Genomic DNA, 17522 nt, shown 5'->3' with positions numbered 1-17522 from the left:
GACCATCAATTGTCGCAAGAAACTCGCTCCGTTTTTTTCTTCAAATATGTCAATCCAACTCTGCAAGTGTTACTGAGATCATTAAAAGACATTAAGAGACGGACAAAAGCCTCCATAATGGCAAGAATAGATGTCTAATGTATGAATTAGATTAGCAATTGATTATCCTTAAATAAATAAACAAAATCTTTACAACAACACCAATAATAATGGTAGCAATAAGACTTTATATTCATTTGATTTTGCCCTATGCCGTACGGCGTTGGTATTATACTTCAGAGTACCTACCCCGGAAATTGCGTCTTTTCGCTCCTTTCGGGAAAGATGGCAGCTGTTGACATCAACATGCCGATGGAAACAGAAACCCAAGTATTCGGTCAGGATGACCTGGAACGGTAAATATTGATTCGCACTTCTTCACACACTGTAACATATTATATCCGTTTCCTGCGTGAGAAAATAAGGCACATTTGCGGGTCTTGGTGGCACGCTGACCTAGTTTATCCTCCACCAGGGCCTGCTGATGCTCAAAGCTAGCTAATGAAGCCGAATTACCGTTGATGAGAGCTAGCATCCGCTATGCTAGCGACGCTAAATAACAATGCGGTAATTGGTAGACGGGCTAACTCGGCGTTAGCGTCGCCGAAACGTGGTTCGGTTGCTTGTGGTCTCGGTTCCGAACAAACCTGTTGGTCTACCCTTTGGGGGGGGGGGGACAAGATAAAAGAAATAATGGCGCAGCGTTGCTGGTCGAGCATTTGCCGACCCAATCTACCGGCGTGGCTTGGGTCTGCTGCTGAGTGATTTTGAATAATATGCTTTGTTATTTAGTTGGTCGTTCATATCACGGGGCTCTTCGTCGTTCGAGGTTAAAAATAATTTCCCCCAAAGGCAAGAAAGTCATCGAATAATCGGACCCAATTGTTTCTCAGCTGCTTTTGTTAGATAAATATACTTTCCAGAACTTTCCAGGTTGGGCAGGCTGGTAGTTTTCACCACGCAGCTCAACCGTACGTTGAATAGTGATCACCATTTCATGTTAGCTCATCGGAATTAAAGATGTCCTTCAAAACCCACAATAAACCGGCATTTGAAACACTCAGATTTAACCGGTGTCATAGGTTTTGTTCTCTTAACGTGGGATCGAGATCAATGGCGGCAGCGCCACCATTAAGTGTATCTACACTTGTATGGCCTCCGTTCCTCTTAACCCCATTCTTTCATTCGTCAACATTGAATAATTACATTGTGAACAAAGCAAACCGACCAAACGGCCTACGGTGGGTTGGCTGCCCACGTATGAACGTCTAGATTCTAGAAATTGTGAAACTCACTGGATATATTGTAATTGTTAGCTATCTTGCAGATGTGTATATGATGTTACATCTGGGTTCTCTGAGTATATTACATGAAGGGGATTTAAAAAAAGAAATCTTTAAAGAAGATCAAGTAATGGACCATTAAAACAGTCTGATTTCTTGTTGTTTCTGTGAAATGTGCCAAGCAGAGGTTTAACAGGATTCTTTATCTGGATAAGCCAGTTTGGTCAAGACGCCAGGCCCATGTTTGAAAGTGTGAATCATTCTCTACATCAGTGTTTCCCAACCCATCCTCAAGGGACCCCTATCCTGCAGATTTTCTTTGCAACCCTGAATAGGTACCTGTTTGTAGTTATTCAACCAATCAGCAATGAGTTATGTCAGCTGTTGCTCACCTTGCATAATTAAGTGCTGTGAGATGATTGGTTGAGTAAGTACAAGCAGGACTGGGTTGGGAAACGCTGCTCTACATAACATCACTGCTTATCTGACTTGTCTTGAGGCTGTTTTCACATTGAGTTTGCCACTTGTTCAGGTGGCACACGAACTGTTGGAAAACACGGGTTTTATAGCCTGTGAAATTAGCCTGCGTTTCACATCAGTGATATTTCACATAAAGGTGAATAGGGTCGCCTGGACACAACATTTACTGAAAGAAATGTTTCATCACTCATCTAAGTGACCTCTTCAGTCTGAACTGACTGTAGGTACCCCCACTCTTATAACCAATACAGTGGCATAACAATCGAAAAGAATGATCGGTTTCATATGGAATTTGCCGTGACCAATAATTAGGGTTACAATTGCAATGTGTACTATTCACAGATGATTGGGGAATAGTTGCAATCACAGCATTGTAAGATGGCAACACATGTGCTCTTAGGCTCCCCCTTGGTTCAGGGACGGTCGTTCCCTGTTCACATAGATGGCCTCATCCTCATCCTTGAAAGAGTGGCCACTGGCCTGTAAATGGGTGTAGACTGTGGAGTCCTGGCCTGACGCTTTAGCTCTTGTGTGTTATGCCATCCTCTTGGCCAGTTTCTGCTTGGTTTCCCTGATGTATAAATCACGGCAATCCTTTCGGCACTTAATGGCATACACTATATTGCTCTGATTGTGCTGGGGGACCCGATCCTTGGGGTGGACCAATTTCTGGCACAGCATGTTTTGGGGTTTGAGTACTCTTGAGTAAGAGTACATCTGTCATCATTTTACAATGCTGTGATTGCAACTATTTCCCAATCCACTGTGAATGGTACGCATTACCATTGTAACTCTACTTAAGGGTCACGGCAATTTGCATATGGAACCGATCGTTGTTTTTGGTCGTTATGCCACTGTATTGTTTATAAGTGTGGGGATACCTGCAGTTAGTTGAGATTGAAGCAGTCTCTTAGATGAGTGATGAAACGTTTATCTCAATAAACGTTATGTCCAAACGAACTGATTCACCTTTCTGTGATTTCCTTCCCTGGATTATTGAGCATGCATAAAGACATCAGTGATATTTCTTGCTGAATGAGTCATATCAGGAATCAGGAACAATTTATTGTCATTTCTATCATGTACTTGTGTACACAAAAGAAACAAAATTTTGTTTCACCCAGCCCACAGCAGTGCGACACAAAGGTAAAAAAAAAAACACGTTCAAAATTCCCCAAAAGGACACCACCAAAAACAGAGAGAACAAAGCAACAAAAAAAAACAACAACACACAAATAGTTAACAACACAGACCACTCAGTGCAACACAGTCCAAAAATATCACTGTCCAAGAGAACGAACGGCAGCCAGGATGACTGTCGGAACTGCCAGTCTGCATGGGCTAGCAGTTTGCTTAGCCTGCCCCACTTCCATGTCCTGTCAGACTTCCCTCGGTGCTTCCTCTTCGGGCGCAGTTCCAGGCAGGGCCATGGTCCTTGGACCCACCGGACACAGCAGACCAGGCTCCCTCAGCCAATCCCAACGCTAGCCCTCCCAGCCAGACACCCTCGACACACCTCCCCACACTCCACACGACGACACTAAAAACACAGCCAATGCCAGGCGAGGCCGCCGCCAGACTGCCCTCAGTGTTATCGGAATTGCCAGTCTGCGTGGGCTAGCAGTTAGCTTTGCCTGCCCCACTTCCGCGTCCCGTCAGACCGCCCTCGGTGCTTCCTTTTCGGATGCAGCTCCAGGCAAGGCTGTGGTCCTTGGGCCCACTGGACGTGACAGACCAAGCTCTCCCAGCCGATCCAACGCCAGCTTTCCCAGCCATTAAACGAAAAAAAAAATCTAAGATCAAAATAAAAACTTGACAAACTTAGATGTAGACATGGACAAAGACACTGCATAGTCGGTCTTGGGTGAAAGCTGCTGCAAACGTGAGTTCATGCCACCATCTTCCCAAAGATTAAAGTAATATACACGTTATATATAACGTGTATATTACTTTAGTCTTTAAAAAGAAAAACGTAGGGAACTTTCATGCCAGTCAGATTCTTGAATAGTCCTACATTGCAAATAGCTTGATTATTCCATGCCTTTTTTTTTATATATATATATATATATATATATATATATATATTCTATTTGATCATTACATGAAACATAGACAGTCTATCTGGAAGGCGCTAGAATGTACAGAGGACAGAATGGATTTGCTGTAACTAGTAGGTTATCTGTTTGGTAACCCTTAGACTGTGGTTGCTGAGTTACGCTGGTGAAGTTGAATTAAACTTGTAATGACTCCTATAGGCTTTATGACTTGTCATTTTTATCAATTTGTTGTGTCCAGCCATATATCTCTTGTAACAGTTCCAGCTTGACTTCAGTGTGTCCTCTCTCTATTTCCCAGTGAGGCTGAGGGCTTCAAAGAGCAAGGAAATGCATTCTACGTGAAGAAAGATTACTCTGAGGCTTTCAACTACTACACAAAGGCCATCGGTGAGAGCAGCACTCACCACCACTCCTCATCTTTTGAATTAAATTTCTGACATATAGTACGGAACAACTAACAGGAAGATCTGAATTGCCTAGATAGTATTTTTTTCGCATGACGTGTCACATTTCCCAAAGATGTGTTGTTGTGGGTAAACAACTAGCTGTCATGAATTCAAGATTAATCTCCAATATGTAGCTACATCTCATGCTTTTTAAAGTGTGAAAAGTATTTTGTGCTGGATGATGAGGGTTAAGTGTGCATGCATTACTTTTTTTTTCATCCTAAGATGCGTGTCCCAAAAATGCCAGTTACTATGGCAACAGAGCAGCCACTCTCATGATGCTCAGTCGCTTTCGAGAGGCCCTGGAGGACTCCCAGCAGGCTGTGCGTCTAGATGACTGCTTCATGAAGGTCAGCCGAAACATGTTTTTGTTGATAAGGAGATGTCTGGCTTCTTCGCATTTCACATCAGAGCAAAACTGAAAAAAAGAAAGTATTCAGTGGGTACTTCTGTTAAGTTCTCACTAGAGATAATGCTTGTCCTGTTTTTGTAATCTTGATGATGGTTCATAGAGAGCTTTGTTAAAGGGATATTTTACCACTAATTATCAGCACGTTCCGTAAGTGCTTGGGTCTAACTAATGTTTTAAAAGTATTATCGCTTTGGTGCAATTCATTTTGACAGAGAAATTGACATTCTCCTGCTGATAGAGCTGTGCTACATTGCCTACATAAACCAGTATGTATTGCGTGAGACTTTCTCAACCGAAGATCAGAAAATGAACATCTCAGCCTATCAGCCTTGTACTTCTGTCATCCATCGACATTAGTGGATGGTGGAAGTAAGACAATTTGCTATAGTGGGCTTCGGCGATACAGATAATACCGTCAGGTATTTTGTACATTATAGAGATGCTGCCACTATGATTAATGTAGAAATAAGGTCAAAAATCAGCAAAATTTCCCTTAATATTTTTTAACACACGAGTGGTGAGCTAATCAAATATGCCGCGGTATTGGGTTACTAGCCAGTGCACCAAGTTGAATTTTGCTGGCTTTTAAATTACAGCAAGCAACATCAAGCAATTAACCTCATTATCGGCTTGTCCCTCCTAATTCTCCCTAAGCCTTGGCCTCGGATACAGTGTTTTTTGTTTTTTGGGGGGGTTTTTTGGCCATATCTTAACAGACCGATTTGCCCTTTCTGTTCCACAGGGTCATCTACGTGAGGGCAAGTGCCATCTATCTCTAGGAAATGCCATGGCAGCAAGCCGCTGCTTTCAGAAGGTGCTGGAACTGGAGCCCAGCAATAGCCAGGCCCAGCAGGAGGTAGGTTCCTGTCTGTTGGTTGTTTACTAATGGAACCTGTCACTCTTTTAACAAAAGAATAAAAACAAAACACTTTGTTATTATTCATTTTGCACCCAAGGCATAGTCACAGAGTCCAATTAGTTTAGCTGTATCCTGACATTTTCTATTCCAGTTGTTAAACTGATGTTATAATGCTGACAATTTGTGTGTGTTTCAGCATAAGAACGCTACAGCGATCTTGGAGTTTGAGCGAATGGCAGATTTTGGGTTCGAAAAGCGGGACTTCAGAAAGGTACCATACGTTCATTCTTATTTTGACAGAGCTCAGACGCAAAGCCGTGTTCCCATCCAACTGTTCAGCAAACTTTAGTCTATAAAATTAGCTGGTTTCCATTAGAAGTTATTAAGTGAATGAACATCTGCACAAGGTTACTTCATCAAAAACATTCATGAGAAAAATTGAGATAGTTTGCCAAGGTTATTTGCCATTGGGTGTATTCTGTTTCCATCCATCCATTATCCAAACCGCTTATCGTGCTCTCAGAGTGGCGGGGATGCTGGAGCCTATCCCAGCAGTCATTGGGCAGCAGGAGGGGGGACACCCTGGACAGGCCGCCAGGCCATCTATCCGACATCAGGCAACTATATTCATGAAAACGAGATCAATTTCGATACTAGAAGTTACAGGCGATGTTTTGTCGATTTAATTGTCAATTTCATTACCAAAATCCACTAAAGGCTGCTTTAATTTAGCAGTCAATTAGTGTTTGGTGTGAGTTGACCAAGAGTTCTCTGCTTTGAACAGGTGTCGGTTTAACAGCTAGCTTAGAAAGGTAATTAACCAATTTAGCATGCTTCACCTGCTGCAATGTGTTTGACTTCACGTCGACGAATTTGCGTGTAGGTTAGTAAACTTTAGTGATTTAACAACAACATACTCAGGAAAAATATTTAAGATTAGAACTAATCAATTGTACAGTTCACTCCCTGCTTATTGAAAGCTCTCCCTAATTGAGTGGGCATCAATATCAGTCTTTGAAAGCAGAACTTTCAACATACTGGGGATGGTCTGAGGCCTGAAATGCGCACTTTTCTGTCACCACATGGCTTTTATTGTGCACTATGTTGCCCTTTTCCACATATAAAAAGCCTCTTGGCAACTTACTTGATTGTTACACTGTTGCTAGTGAGTTGTTTTTTTTGGGGGGGGGGGGATTTTCCCCCTTTTTCTCCCAATCATACTTTGCCAATTACCCCACTCTTCCAAGCTGTCCCAGTCACTGCTCCACCTGCAGACTACCACATGCCTCCTCCAATACATGTGGTGGCGCCAGCCGCTTCTTTTCAACTGACAGTTAGGAGTTTCGCCAGGGGACGTAGCACGCTATTCCCCCTAATTCCCCCTCCCCCCCAAACAGGCGCCCCGACCGACCAGAGGAGGTGCTAGTGCAGCGACCATGACACATACCCACATCCAGCTTCCCACCCACAGGCACGGCCAGTTGTGTCTGCAGGAATGCCCGACTAAGCCGGAGGCAACACGGGGATTTGATCTGCTCGCCCCGTGTTGGTAGGCAACGGAAATGACCGCTACGCCGCCTGGATGCCCACAAGTGAATTTTAAACTATGTATTTTCTTGTCCTGCTCTAGGTGGTATACTATATGGACCGGGCCTTAGGCCTGGCCTCTGCCTGCCATCGCTTCAAAATCCTCAAGGCTGAGTGTCTGGCACTTCTTGGACGCTACCCTGAAGCCCAGTCTGTGGCAAGGTAGAGAAGTTAAGTTTTTCAGGTCATGTGATTATTAGAGAATAAGAATACATGTTTTTCACATCATTGAATAAATGCATCTTAGTAGCTTAGATTTAGATCTGAGATTTCAAACTGACAGATGAATACCAACCGTGGTACTGGGCCTATTTTTGTTGCTTGTTATCAGTGTTTCCAAATGTCTTAAGTCATTTAAGTCTGTCTACTGCATAGTAAACAGTGGCTTCAGAAAGTATTCAGACCCCTTCACATTTTACAGTGTTGTAGATTTAATTTTAAAATGGATAAAATTGCCATTTTTGCCCATCAATCTACACTCAATAACCAACAATTACTAAGTGAAAACATGTTTTTAGAAATGTTTGCAAATTCATAAATCAAAAACTTATGTCAAGAATCAAGAACAATTTATTGTCATTTCTATCGTGTACTTGATTCAGACAACTTTATATATCCCAGGAGGGCAATTCAGTTCTTACAGTCTACCCAGACATATACAAACTCACAGACAAGTGGCAATCATCACCATGTCAGGGACAACAGACAGGTCAGTACATGGGCAAGAGATGCACACTGTCAACCTCATGTGGCCCTGTATGCAGACTCACACGAGGACCAGGCGAAGGGCAAAAATTCAGGTTAAAAGAATATAACAGGTTCAAAGAATATAATAATAAATAAATAAATGAAGCACTCTAAGATGCATTACACATTACATTCCCCCACTACAGTCAGTGAATGTACAGTCCCACAAGCCATGTGAAAAACAGACACGGTATAAACCAACTATTGTGGTTTAAAACAATATAAAGCATTTATTTAAAATGAATAATCTCAGCATTTAACAGCCTGATAGCAGAAGGAATGAAGGACCTAGAATAGGGATGTTTTCCTAGGGGGCACTTTATAACACCGGCCTGAGGGCACTACAGTGAATTCACTGGGCAGGACGTGGTCAGTTTGGCTAACAGGCTAATTGGCTAATTTCATTTCTTTTGACACAAAAGAAACAAAATTTCATTTCACCCATCCCACAGCAGTGCAACACAAAAGATAAAAACATATCCAAATTTCCAAAAACACCACCAAAATACAGAAAACAAAAGAAAGAAAAAAAAAGTTAACTACACAGTCCATTCAGTGCAACACAGTCCAAAAATTCCGCTGTCCGGATAATGAACGCCAGCCAGGACAACTGTTGGAACTGCAGGTCTGCATGGGCTAGCAGTTAGCTTAGCTGCACCGCTTCCGTGTCCTGTCAGACCGCCCTTGGTGCTTCCTTCTCGGGCGCTGCTCCAGGCAAGGCCGTGGTTCTTGTGCCCACAGGACGCCAGCAGACCAAGCTCCCTCAGCCGATTCAATGCCAGCTCTCCCAGCCAGACACCTTCAACACACCTCCCCCGCACTCCACACAATAACACAAATACAGACACAGACAAAACCACTGCACAGTCGATGCTAGGCACAGCTCTGAGCAGGGCCGTCCACAGGACGCAGCAGACCAAGCTCTCTCAGCCGATCCAACACCAGCTCTCCCAGCCATAAAGAATAAATAAATAAAAAAATTGAAGATCAAAAGAAAAACTTCACACAATGATACAAACTTAGACGTAGACATGGACAGAGACACTGCATAGTTGGTACTGGGTGAAGCCGCTGCAAACGTGAGTTAGCGCCGCTATCTTCCCACGTGTGTTCAGACCCTTAATTCAGTACTTTGTCGAAGCCCCTTTGGCAGCAATTGCAGCTTCAAGTCTTCTTGGGTAAATCTCTACAAGCTTTGCACACCTGGATTTGGGCAGTTTATTCCATTCTTCCTGGCAGATCCTCTCAAGCTTCGTGGGATGAGAAGTATCTGTAAACTGGGATCTTCAGGTCTCTCCACAGATATTCTATGGGGTTTAAGTCTGTGCTTTGGCTGGGCCATTCAAGGACAGTCAGAGACTTGTTCTGAAGCCACTCCAGCATTAGCTTGGCTGCATGCTTTGGGTCATTGTTGTGCTGCACCATGACCCCAGTCTGAGGTCGCAGGCACTCTGGAGCAGGTTTTCTTCAAGGACCTTTCTGTATTTGGCTGTATTCATCCTTCCCCCAATTCTGACCAATCTCCCTGTCCCTGCTGCTGAGAAGCACCCCATAGCATGATGCTGCCACATCCATGCTCATCACCTGGTATTAATTATCCAGGTGATGAGCAGTGCCTGGTGTTCACCAGACATCGTGTTTGGAGTTCTGCCCAAAGAGTTCAATTTTTGTCTCATCAGACCAGAGAATCTTTTTCCTCATGCTCTCAGAGTCCTTTAAATGCCGTTTGGCACACTCCAAGCAGAGTGTTGTATGCCTTTCACTCAAGAGTGGCTTCTGTCTACCATAAAGGCCTAACTGATCGTTCGACCAACAGGTTTTCCCGTCTCTGCAGAGGACTTCCCAAGCTCTGACCGTTGGGTTCTTCGTCATCTCCCTGACCAAGGCCCTTATTGCCCGGTTACTCAGTCCGGCCTCTAGGAAGACTCCTGGTGGTTCCAAACATCTTCCATTTTGCAATTATTGAGGCCACTGTGCCCCTGGGAACACTTAGAGCTTTAGATGGCTTTATATCTTTGCCCTGATCTATGCCTCACCACAATCTTATAGAGTTCTACAGAGTGTTCCTTGGACTTAATTGCTTGGTTTTTGGCCTGACTTGTAGTATGAATTGCGGGACCTTATTTATATACACAGGAGTGTACCTTTCTAAACTATGTCCAATTCTTTCAATTTGCCACAGATGGGTTACAATCAAGGTTAGACACATGTCAAGGATAATTAAAGCAAACAGGATGCCCCTGACCGCAACTTGGAGTGCCATCGGGGCGTCCGGGTAGCGTGGCAGTCTATTCCGTTGCCTACCAACATGGGGATCGCCAGTTTGAGTCCCCGTATTTCCTCTGGCTTGGTCGGGCGTCCCTACAGACACAATTGGTCGTGTCTGCGAGTGGGAAGCTGGATGTGGGTATGTGTCCTGGTTGCTGCACTAGCGCCTGCTCTGGTCGGTCAGGGTGCTTGTTCGGGGGGAAGGGGGAACTGGGGGGAATGGTGTGATCTTTCCACATGCTACGCCCCCCCCCCCCCGGGTTAAACGCCTCACTGTCAGGTGAAAACAAGCGGCTGGCGACTCCACGTGTATCGGAAAAGGCATGTGGTAGTCTGCAGCCCTTTCCGGATCAGCAGAGGGAGTGCGGCAGTGACTGGGATGGCTCGGAAGAGTGGGGTAATTGGCCAAGAATAATTGGGGAGGAAAAAGGGAGAAAAACATTTTTAAAAAAAAACTTGGGAGTACCACGGCAAAGGACCTACTTGATGTAAATGAGAGATTTCAGTTTTTGATTTTCAATAAATTTGCAAAAATTTCTAAAAACATATTTCACTTTGTCATTATGGGTTATTGAATGTAGACTGATGGGTAAAAATTGTGATGGTATCCATTTAAAATTAAATCTACAACACAAGTGGGCAAAAAGTGAAGGGGTCTGAATACTTTATGTAGCTGTCATAGATTAGGGTAGATCTCAACATTTTTTTAGGATGAGAGGGCTGCTTTAGTAGGGCAGAACTCAAACTGGAAATAATTTGCATTGATTCGTCACAAAAAAAGAAATGTTGCAAATGAAGTTTGTAATTACACAAGATTTTATTATTGGCTGCAGAGTCTACCCTGATGTTTGAGCTTTGAACTAAATATCCTCTCCTAGTGATATCCTGCGGATGGACTCCACCAATGCAGACGCACTGTACGTCCGAGGCCTGTGTCTTTACTATGAGGACTGTATCGATAAAGCTGTGCAGTTCTTTATCCAGGCCCTGCGTATGGCGCCTGACCATGAGAAGGCCCGGCTAGCATGCAGGGTATGTTCGTTGATTTGTTTCCTCGTCTCCTGCCTCCTAGGTGAGGGAATCAGCCGATGCCAGGTTTACCAGGGCTTGGTCTCGGGGAAACTGAATTGGAAAAGGAACTTTCTTTCTTTTTTTTTAATAAGGCTGAAGCTGAACAATATTAGAAACATAATACTCGTGTCAATGTTCCATGCACATTGCTGCACATTGACCCTTGAGTTGTGAATATTTGTACAAGTTCACAAAAAAATGCCTTCTTAGCCAGATCAGCTTTATATGTGAATGCTGTTTATTATTTCATCAACATCGAGTTTATGCTATCACTTTTCTGCCTATAATTTAACGATTAGGACCATCATTTATTTTTGTTAATTGTACTCCAAATTGTGATACAAAAGCCATTGCAAAATAATTTTCCTCTGGTCCTGGAGTTCTAACTGTATGAATGTATTGTGTAATAGTCCTTAATTAAAGGCAGTCCTCTGAATGTGCCTGCCTATCATACGGACAAAAAATGTAGAATTTCAATTTTCATAAACTTTGAAGATTGTAAAGGACCAAAGATTGATTTTATTTCCCCTCTAATCAGAATGCCAAAGCCTTAAAAGCCAAGAAAGAAGAGGGCAACCAGGCATTTAAGGACAGCAACTACGAGGCAGCCTACCAGCTGTATACAGAGGCCCTGACAATAGATCCCAACAACATCAAGACCAATGCTAAACTGTACTGCAACAGAGCCACCGCAGGAGCCAAGGTGAAGGGCTATCAAACATTATTAAGAGCACTTTTAACATCACTTGCTGTATATTTATAGTACACTGTGATGGCTGGGTGATAAATACAATTGTATAACATAGGCTTGGAATCAAGGGGAAACACTCTTCAGTCACCTGCCCACAAGGTTTCCACATATCTCGAAATTGATAAAGAAAATGGGATTAAGTTTTATTGATTTTTGTTTCTGAAAATTATGAGTACATGTTCGCAAATTGATTGATAACCTCAGTGTTATTCTTTGAAAAGAAGGGAACCCTAACTACTGCCGGGGAGAATGGGGAGTTAGAGGCCATCTAAGTGAGGAGGGAACAACCATCACTGAACCAAGGGGGAGCCTAAGAGTACATCTGCCGCAGTCTTACAATGCTGTCATTGCAACCATTCTCAAATCCTCTGTGAATAGTACACATTGCCATTGACCTAGTTAATGCTCACGGCAATTTGCATATGAAACCGATCGTTTTCAGTTGTTATGCCACTGTATTGTTTATAAGGGTGGGGATACCTGCAATCAGTTGAGACTGAAGAGGTCACTTAGATGAGTGATGAAACGTTTCTCTCTCAATAAACGTTGTGTCCAGATGAACTGATTCAGCTTTCTGTGACCTAACTACTAACCATTGCCTCACATCACTTGTTCACAGTTGTTTCCCTCTTCCTCATCAACAGCTTAAGAAATTAGATCAAGCCATCGAAGACTGCACCAGTGCGATCAAGTTAGATGACACTTACATCAAGGCGTATTTAAGACGAGCTCAGTGGTATGCTTTACCGATTTCATCAATCTGCCAAAATTGTGTGTTGTGTGTGAACAGTTTGCGAATGTCTGGAGTGACTTTACTGTGTCTTCATAGCTACATGAACACAGAGCAGTATGAAGAAGCCGTGCGGGACTATGAAAAGGTCTACCAAACAGAAAAGACCAAAGGTGGGCTGCTGTCAGCGTTGTGTTGCTCTCCTACCTTCATCTGTTTTAGAAGGGCACACTGCTGTTGCAGTTTTTTCATCAGCTCATGTGTGACCCACTCTCATGGTTCTCTCTCACTCTCAAGAACACAAGCATCTGCTTAAGACAGCCCAGCTGGAGCTGAAAAAGAGCAAGAGGAAAGATTACTACAAGGTGCTGGGAGTGGGTAAAAATGCCACTGATGATGAGATCAAGAAGGCCTACCGCAAACGGGCCCTCATGCATCACCCAGGTACCTTTTTTTGTATCGACATGCTTACACACACACACAAACACACAGTGCCCTGGTATTGGACATGCACAGATGTGCCCAGCCGATTGGAATATCATGGCTGTTGGGGGAGAGAGACTTTATGTCTCAATATTGATGTGTCAATAAATGAACCCATGTCCATTTTAGTCACATCATATTTGGCATCACATGTAGGCCAGGAGCGAAAACTTTGTCCAAAATACCAACTGGGATTCTGGATAGTCTAAATGTAAAATGCATGATGGCATATTTCTGATGAAACTGGATAAGTTCATAGTCAAGATGAAGAACTTGTTTTATCACTTTGTTGCAGATCGCCACAGCGCAGCAACCCCAGAGGTGCAGAAGGAGGAGGAGAAGAAGTTCAAGGAGGTGGGTGAGGCCTTCACTGTGCTCTCTGACCCAAAGAAGAAGGTCCGCTATGACAATGGACACGACCTGGATGATGATGGTGGCTTCAGTGGAGGAGGTAAGCCCTCAACCCCCCAACTTTGACTAGATCTTAATTGATTTCTTCTCACAGGTTATTGTTAGGAAAAAAAAGTTTTCACCCTTTCTTCATTTAGTTATAACTTGGTCCAACCAACTGAAAAATATGTGCATTTCAAGAACAAGAAGAATGGAGATATGAAATAAGATACTGCATTATGGCGGTCAAGAACTACTTTAGTAATATATTTTTAGATGAAACCTGGCTAACTCTTGTAGCACTGAAAAATTTGATTTCTGAAAAAACAATTTCTTAGGTGGACTGGGCAACACAAGGCAACTTAAAAGAATTTTGAATTATTTCTCTGAGAACATTACTTCACTGTCAATTCTTCCTGGTTATTTTGAAATTGAACGCACATTTTCTTTACAATATTCCTGTACTTTGGACTGAGTCAGAGTTTTTTGAATTGGATAAATGGACACGGTCAGTGTTACCAGTGATATTATCTAAAAAACTGACTGTCTAGTATAACTTATTACTTTTTTGTGTTTTTGTTTTTTTTGTTTAATAAGTCAAGTAACACTGTTTAGACTATAGTTACCTGGGTGTCGGATAATTAATTGGTACATCATGAAATTATCCTCCCTTGATCCTTTCTGTTTTCTAGTTTAAACTGGTTTTCTTTTGGAGATAAAAATGATTTCATATGGTGGGATATGTCTAAAATGATATTGATTTGCTGTTTCTTCATTAAATATGAATTGCCTCTGATTTTTCCTCCAGATTTTGATGCCAACAACATTTTCAGAGCCTTCTTTGGTGGCCAAGGTGGAGGATTTAATTTTGAATCTAGTTCAAGTAAGTAGCACTCTTGACAGATTATCTTTTGCTCACTTAGCTATCGCCAAATCCGTATCAACATTGCATTACATGTCTCTGAAGGCACATTGTATTGAAAATGGTTTCTTATGTCTTCTTTCTTTTTGTTTTAAGATGCTGGACCTGGAAATTTCTTTTTCCAGTTTGGCTAAAGTACAAGATTGCGTGGGACCGTTGCAGCCCCTGCAGTGAACATTATGAAGTTGGACTTAAAATTACCATCTCATTTTCTTACTCTGTTGTCTTTTGCAAAATCTCTTCCCTGGCATGTTTAAAATATATGACCGACAACATATTCCCATCCTCCGCTATACACAATTTAGAAATCATTGATTATTGCATTCACTTCTGGATTTATTTATTCATCACAGTTATACTAAAACAGATTGTGTTGTGCAATCTGAAGTTTTAAATCAATGAAGCATTATAGAAAAAAATCACATTGTTCAGGAGAATCAGCTGAATTTGGTACTTTGTCAAAATTAGAAATGGTTTTCTCATAAATTGAGGCAAGACCCTAAATTTGCAAAATTGCTGCTGTATCCCAATTAAGGTCAGCAATAGGGTAGTTGATTGGTTTTAGAAATGGCACATCTTGTTGTGTGAGTTTTTAAGCTGCTTCTGGGACTTACTAATTGCAGGAATCGGTGTATTGGCTCCCTAATTCTGCCCAAATTTTAGAATATGAATGTCATGACCTCAGGGCAGCACTGGAAGATGACACTGCCCTGTTGTGTGTTTCTGTCTGGGTATGTTTGTGTGACTGTATCCAGGTTTTATTGGTTCACCTGCATACTGCAGGATCAAACTGCAGGGTATTGTCTAGTCTTGACCTAGGCTCATTGCTGCAGTGTATAGTTGACTGGAATGTAAAGTGTTATATGTGGTCATAATTTCTCTTTATGTTTAGTGTCTATTCAGTCTATTTATATTTATTGTGTATTCCAGTGGTTCTCATGCTGGTCATTGGATAGTGCCAGTACAGCTATTCTGCCAGGTAGTTTATTACATTCACCTGGGTGGCACGGTGGCCCAGTGGTCAGCACTGTTGCCTCACATCAAGAAGGTCCTGGGATTGAATCCCAGGCTGTCCCAGGTCCTTTCTGTGTGGAGCTTGCATGTTCTCCCCACGTCTGCATGGGTTTCCTCTGGGTGGTCCAGTTTCCTCCCACCATCAAAAAGACATGCATGTTAGGGTTAATATTCCTGCTTGCGGGGCGCCCTGGTGGCTCACCTGGTAGAGCGTGTACCACATAGGCTGAGTCTTTAATGCAGCAGCCTGGGTTCGACTCTGGCCCAGGCCCTTTGCTGCATGTCATCCCCTCTCTCTCACCTGCCTTTCCTGTCTCTCTCTCAACTATTGCTATCAAATAAAGGCGTAAAATGCCAAAAAAAAAAAATCTAAAAAAATCTAAAAAAAATAATAAAATACTGCCTGTGCCCCTGACCTAGGCAATGGAAAGAAGAACCGGAGTTGGTCCCCGGGCACTGCAGCTGCCTACCGCTGCTATACAATAGGATGGGTTAAATGCATAAAAATGTCATTGTAACCTACAATGACAAAATAAAATGGCTTTCTTCTGTTATTCCAGTCAAGGTTTTTGAGCTATAATAATAAGTCAGTGTACTTAACAGAAAACCAGAATAGAATAGAAAACCAGCAGTACTGGTGGTACCCAAGGACCAGATTGTGAGAACCACTGGTCTTTTTAAACTGTATATTACCTAATGCCATTATTGACACCCTTCTATTTGTCTTTTTATTCTCTACTTCAATCGGCAATAGTTGCTATTTCACCCAATTCTCTTTCCCTCTTACTTTCAGTCATTTTGTATATGCAAGATATATTTTCCATTGACACAGGCCAAAATCAATGTTTTTTTTTTAATTCCTTAAGTTGCTTAAAGGTCAGCCTATTTCCTTTCAGCGATGGCCACCCTTCATGTCCCCAGGAAATTTTAGTGGTGCCTTTTAACAAAATGAGCCGAGAAATTAACTCCATATTCTTTAAAGTCCAACCCTGATTCCAAAAGAATACAGCCTACACTGAATTGAAAATTCACAGTGTCAACCTTGCAAAGTATTTTTTTGTTCTCTTTCAGGGAAAACAGATTCTGCTCAAGCCAGAGAACACAATGTATATTTACAAGCGACTGCACCCCAGTTTCTTCTTGTTTTGCACCAAGAGTCTTCAAGCAAAACATTAAAAGACCTTATTCAGTCCCGTGTGTTGTTTTCAGTTACACCTACTTGTCACACATCTTACTTGTTATGCACTTTGGTCGGCACAGCCCTTCCACCACTTGTTCTACCTGTGAGGTGAGATGGTAGGTTGGAAATGTATATTGCCATGGCCCTGACACTGACCTGTGTATCATTTTTTTAAAACCATGTCAATGTTAAGAACTGACATGCAATGCTTTTGTTATTGGGAAATAAAATTTAAAAAAAGTCATGGTGTTTTTCCACCCTTAATTTCTCAGCCCCTCTCATTGGTTCCTGCAGTATCCCAGCGGCAGTTTTACTTTGCGTTACTCGGTGTCGTAATCAGGACATATCGAAGAACGTTGAATCAGTTCATCTGGATACATTTATTGACAGAAATGTGTTAGAATCGCTAAGATTAGGTCTTTAGATTAGTGGTGAAACGTTTCTGTCGATAAACGTATCTAGATGAACAGATTCAACTTTTTGATTTTCTTAACCTGGATTATTGAGCATACATAAAGACACAATCAAGACATCGTTTACCCTCCTGTATGATGGAGTTGAGGTTTTGCTAAAAAAAATTGGGGTTTTTTTTCGAGGTCTTTTTCTTCCTTTGAATGAGCGTGTTGTCATTGTACATTTTCGTACACCTATATTAGAAAATTTGCACTGCAGGATGCATAAGTGTGTTAGACTTTAGAAATGGGTGTGTAATTATTTCAATTTTCTGCTTTTTTTTCTCAAAGCATCTGGTCAAAAAACACGCTCTAAATTGGAATTAATTGGTCATCGGTCAATAAACAAAA

At 42.2% G+C, this 17522-nt stretch overlaps 1 protein-coding gene across 2 annotated transcripts; it reads left to right on the top strand.

Moving 5' to 3' along the window:
* Positions 1-315: 315 nt before the first annotated feature.
* On the top strand, positions 316-17518 carry LOC130127057 (dnaJ homolog subfamily C member 7-like). Of its 2 annotated transcripts, XR_008811792.1 has the most exons (15): positions 316-395; positions 4158-4246; positions 4531-4655; positions 5460-5573; positions 5773-5847; positions 7207-7325; positions 11057-11210; positions 11788-11952; positions 12645-12736; positions 12830-12903; positions 13028-13174; positions 13509-13664; positions 14412-14486; positions 14622-14709; positions 16611-17518. XR_008811792.1 is itself a non-coding variant. In XM_056296603.1 (14 exons), exons 1-14 carry the CDS (start codon positions 325-327, stop codon positions 14657-14659), a joined length of 1494 nt encoding a protein of 497 aa, XP_056152578.1. In that variant the 5' UTR covers positions 316-324; the 3' UTR covers positions 14660-15907. The 2 variants fall into 2 exon arrangements, 1 of the variants encoding a protein (XP_056152578.1); XM_056296603.1 differs by lacking the exon at positions 16611-17518 and having other exon boundaries at positions 14622-15907.
* Positions 17519-17522: the final 4 nt, after the last annotated feature.

Source organism: Lampris incognitus, chromosome 17, assembly GCF_029633865.1.
Source record: "Lampris incognitus isolate fLamInc1 chromosome 17, fLamInc1.hap2, whole genome shotgun sequence".
Taxonomy (NCBI): Eukaryota; Metazoa; Chordata; class Actinopteri; order Lampriformes; family Lampridae; genus Lampris; species Lampris incognitus.
The sequence above is the reverse complement of the archived record's forward strand: the minus strand, read 5'-3'. Positions and strand labels throughout refer to the sequence as shown.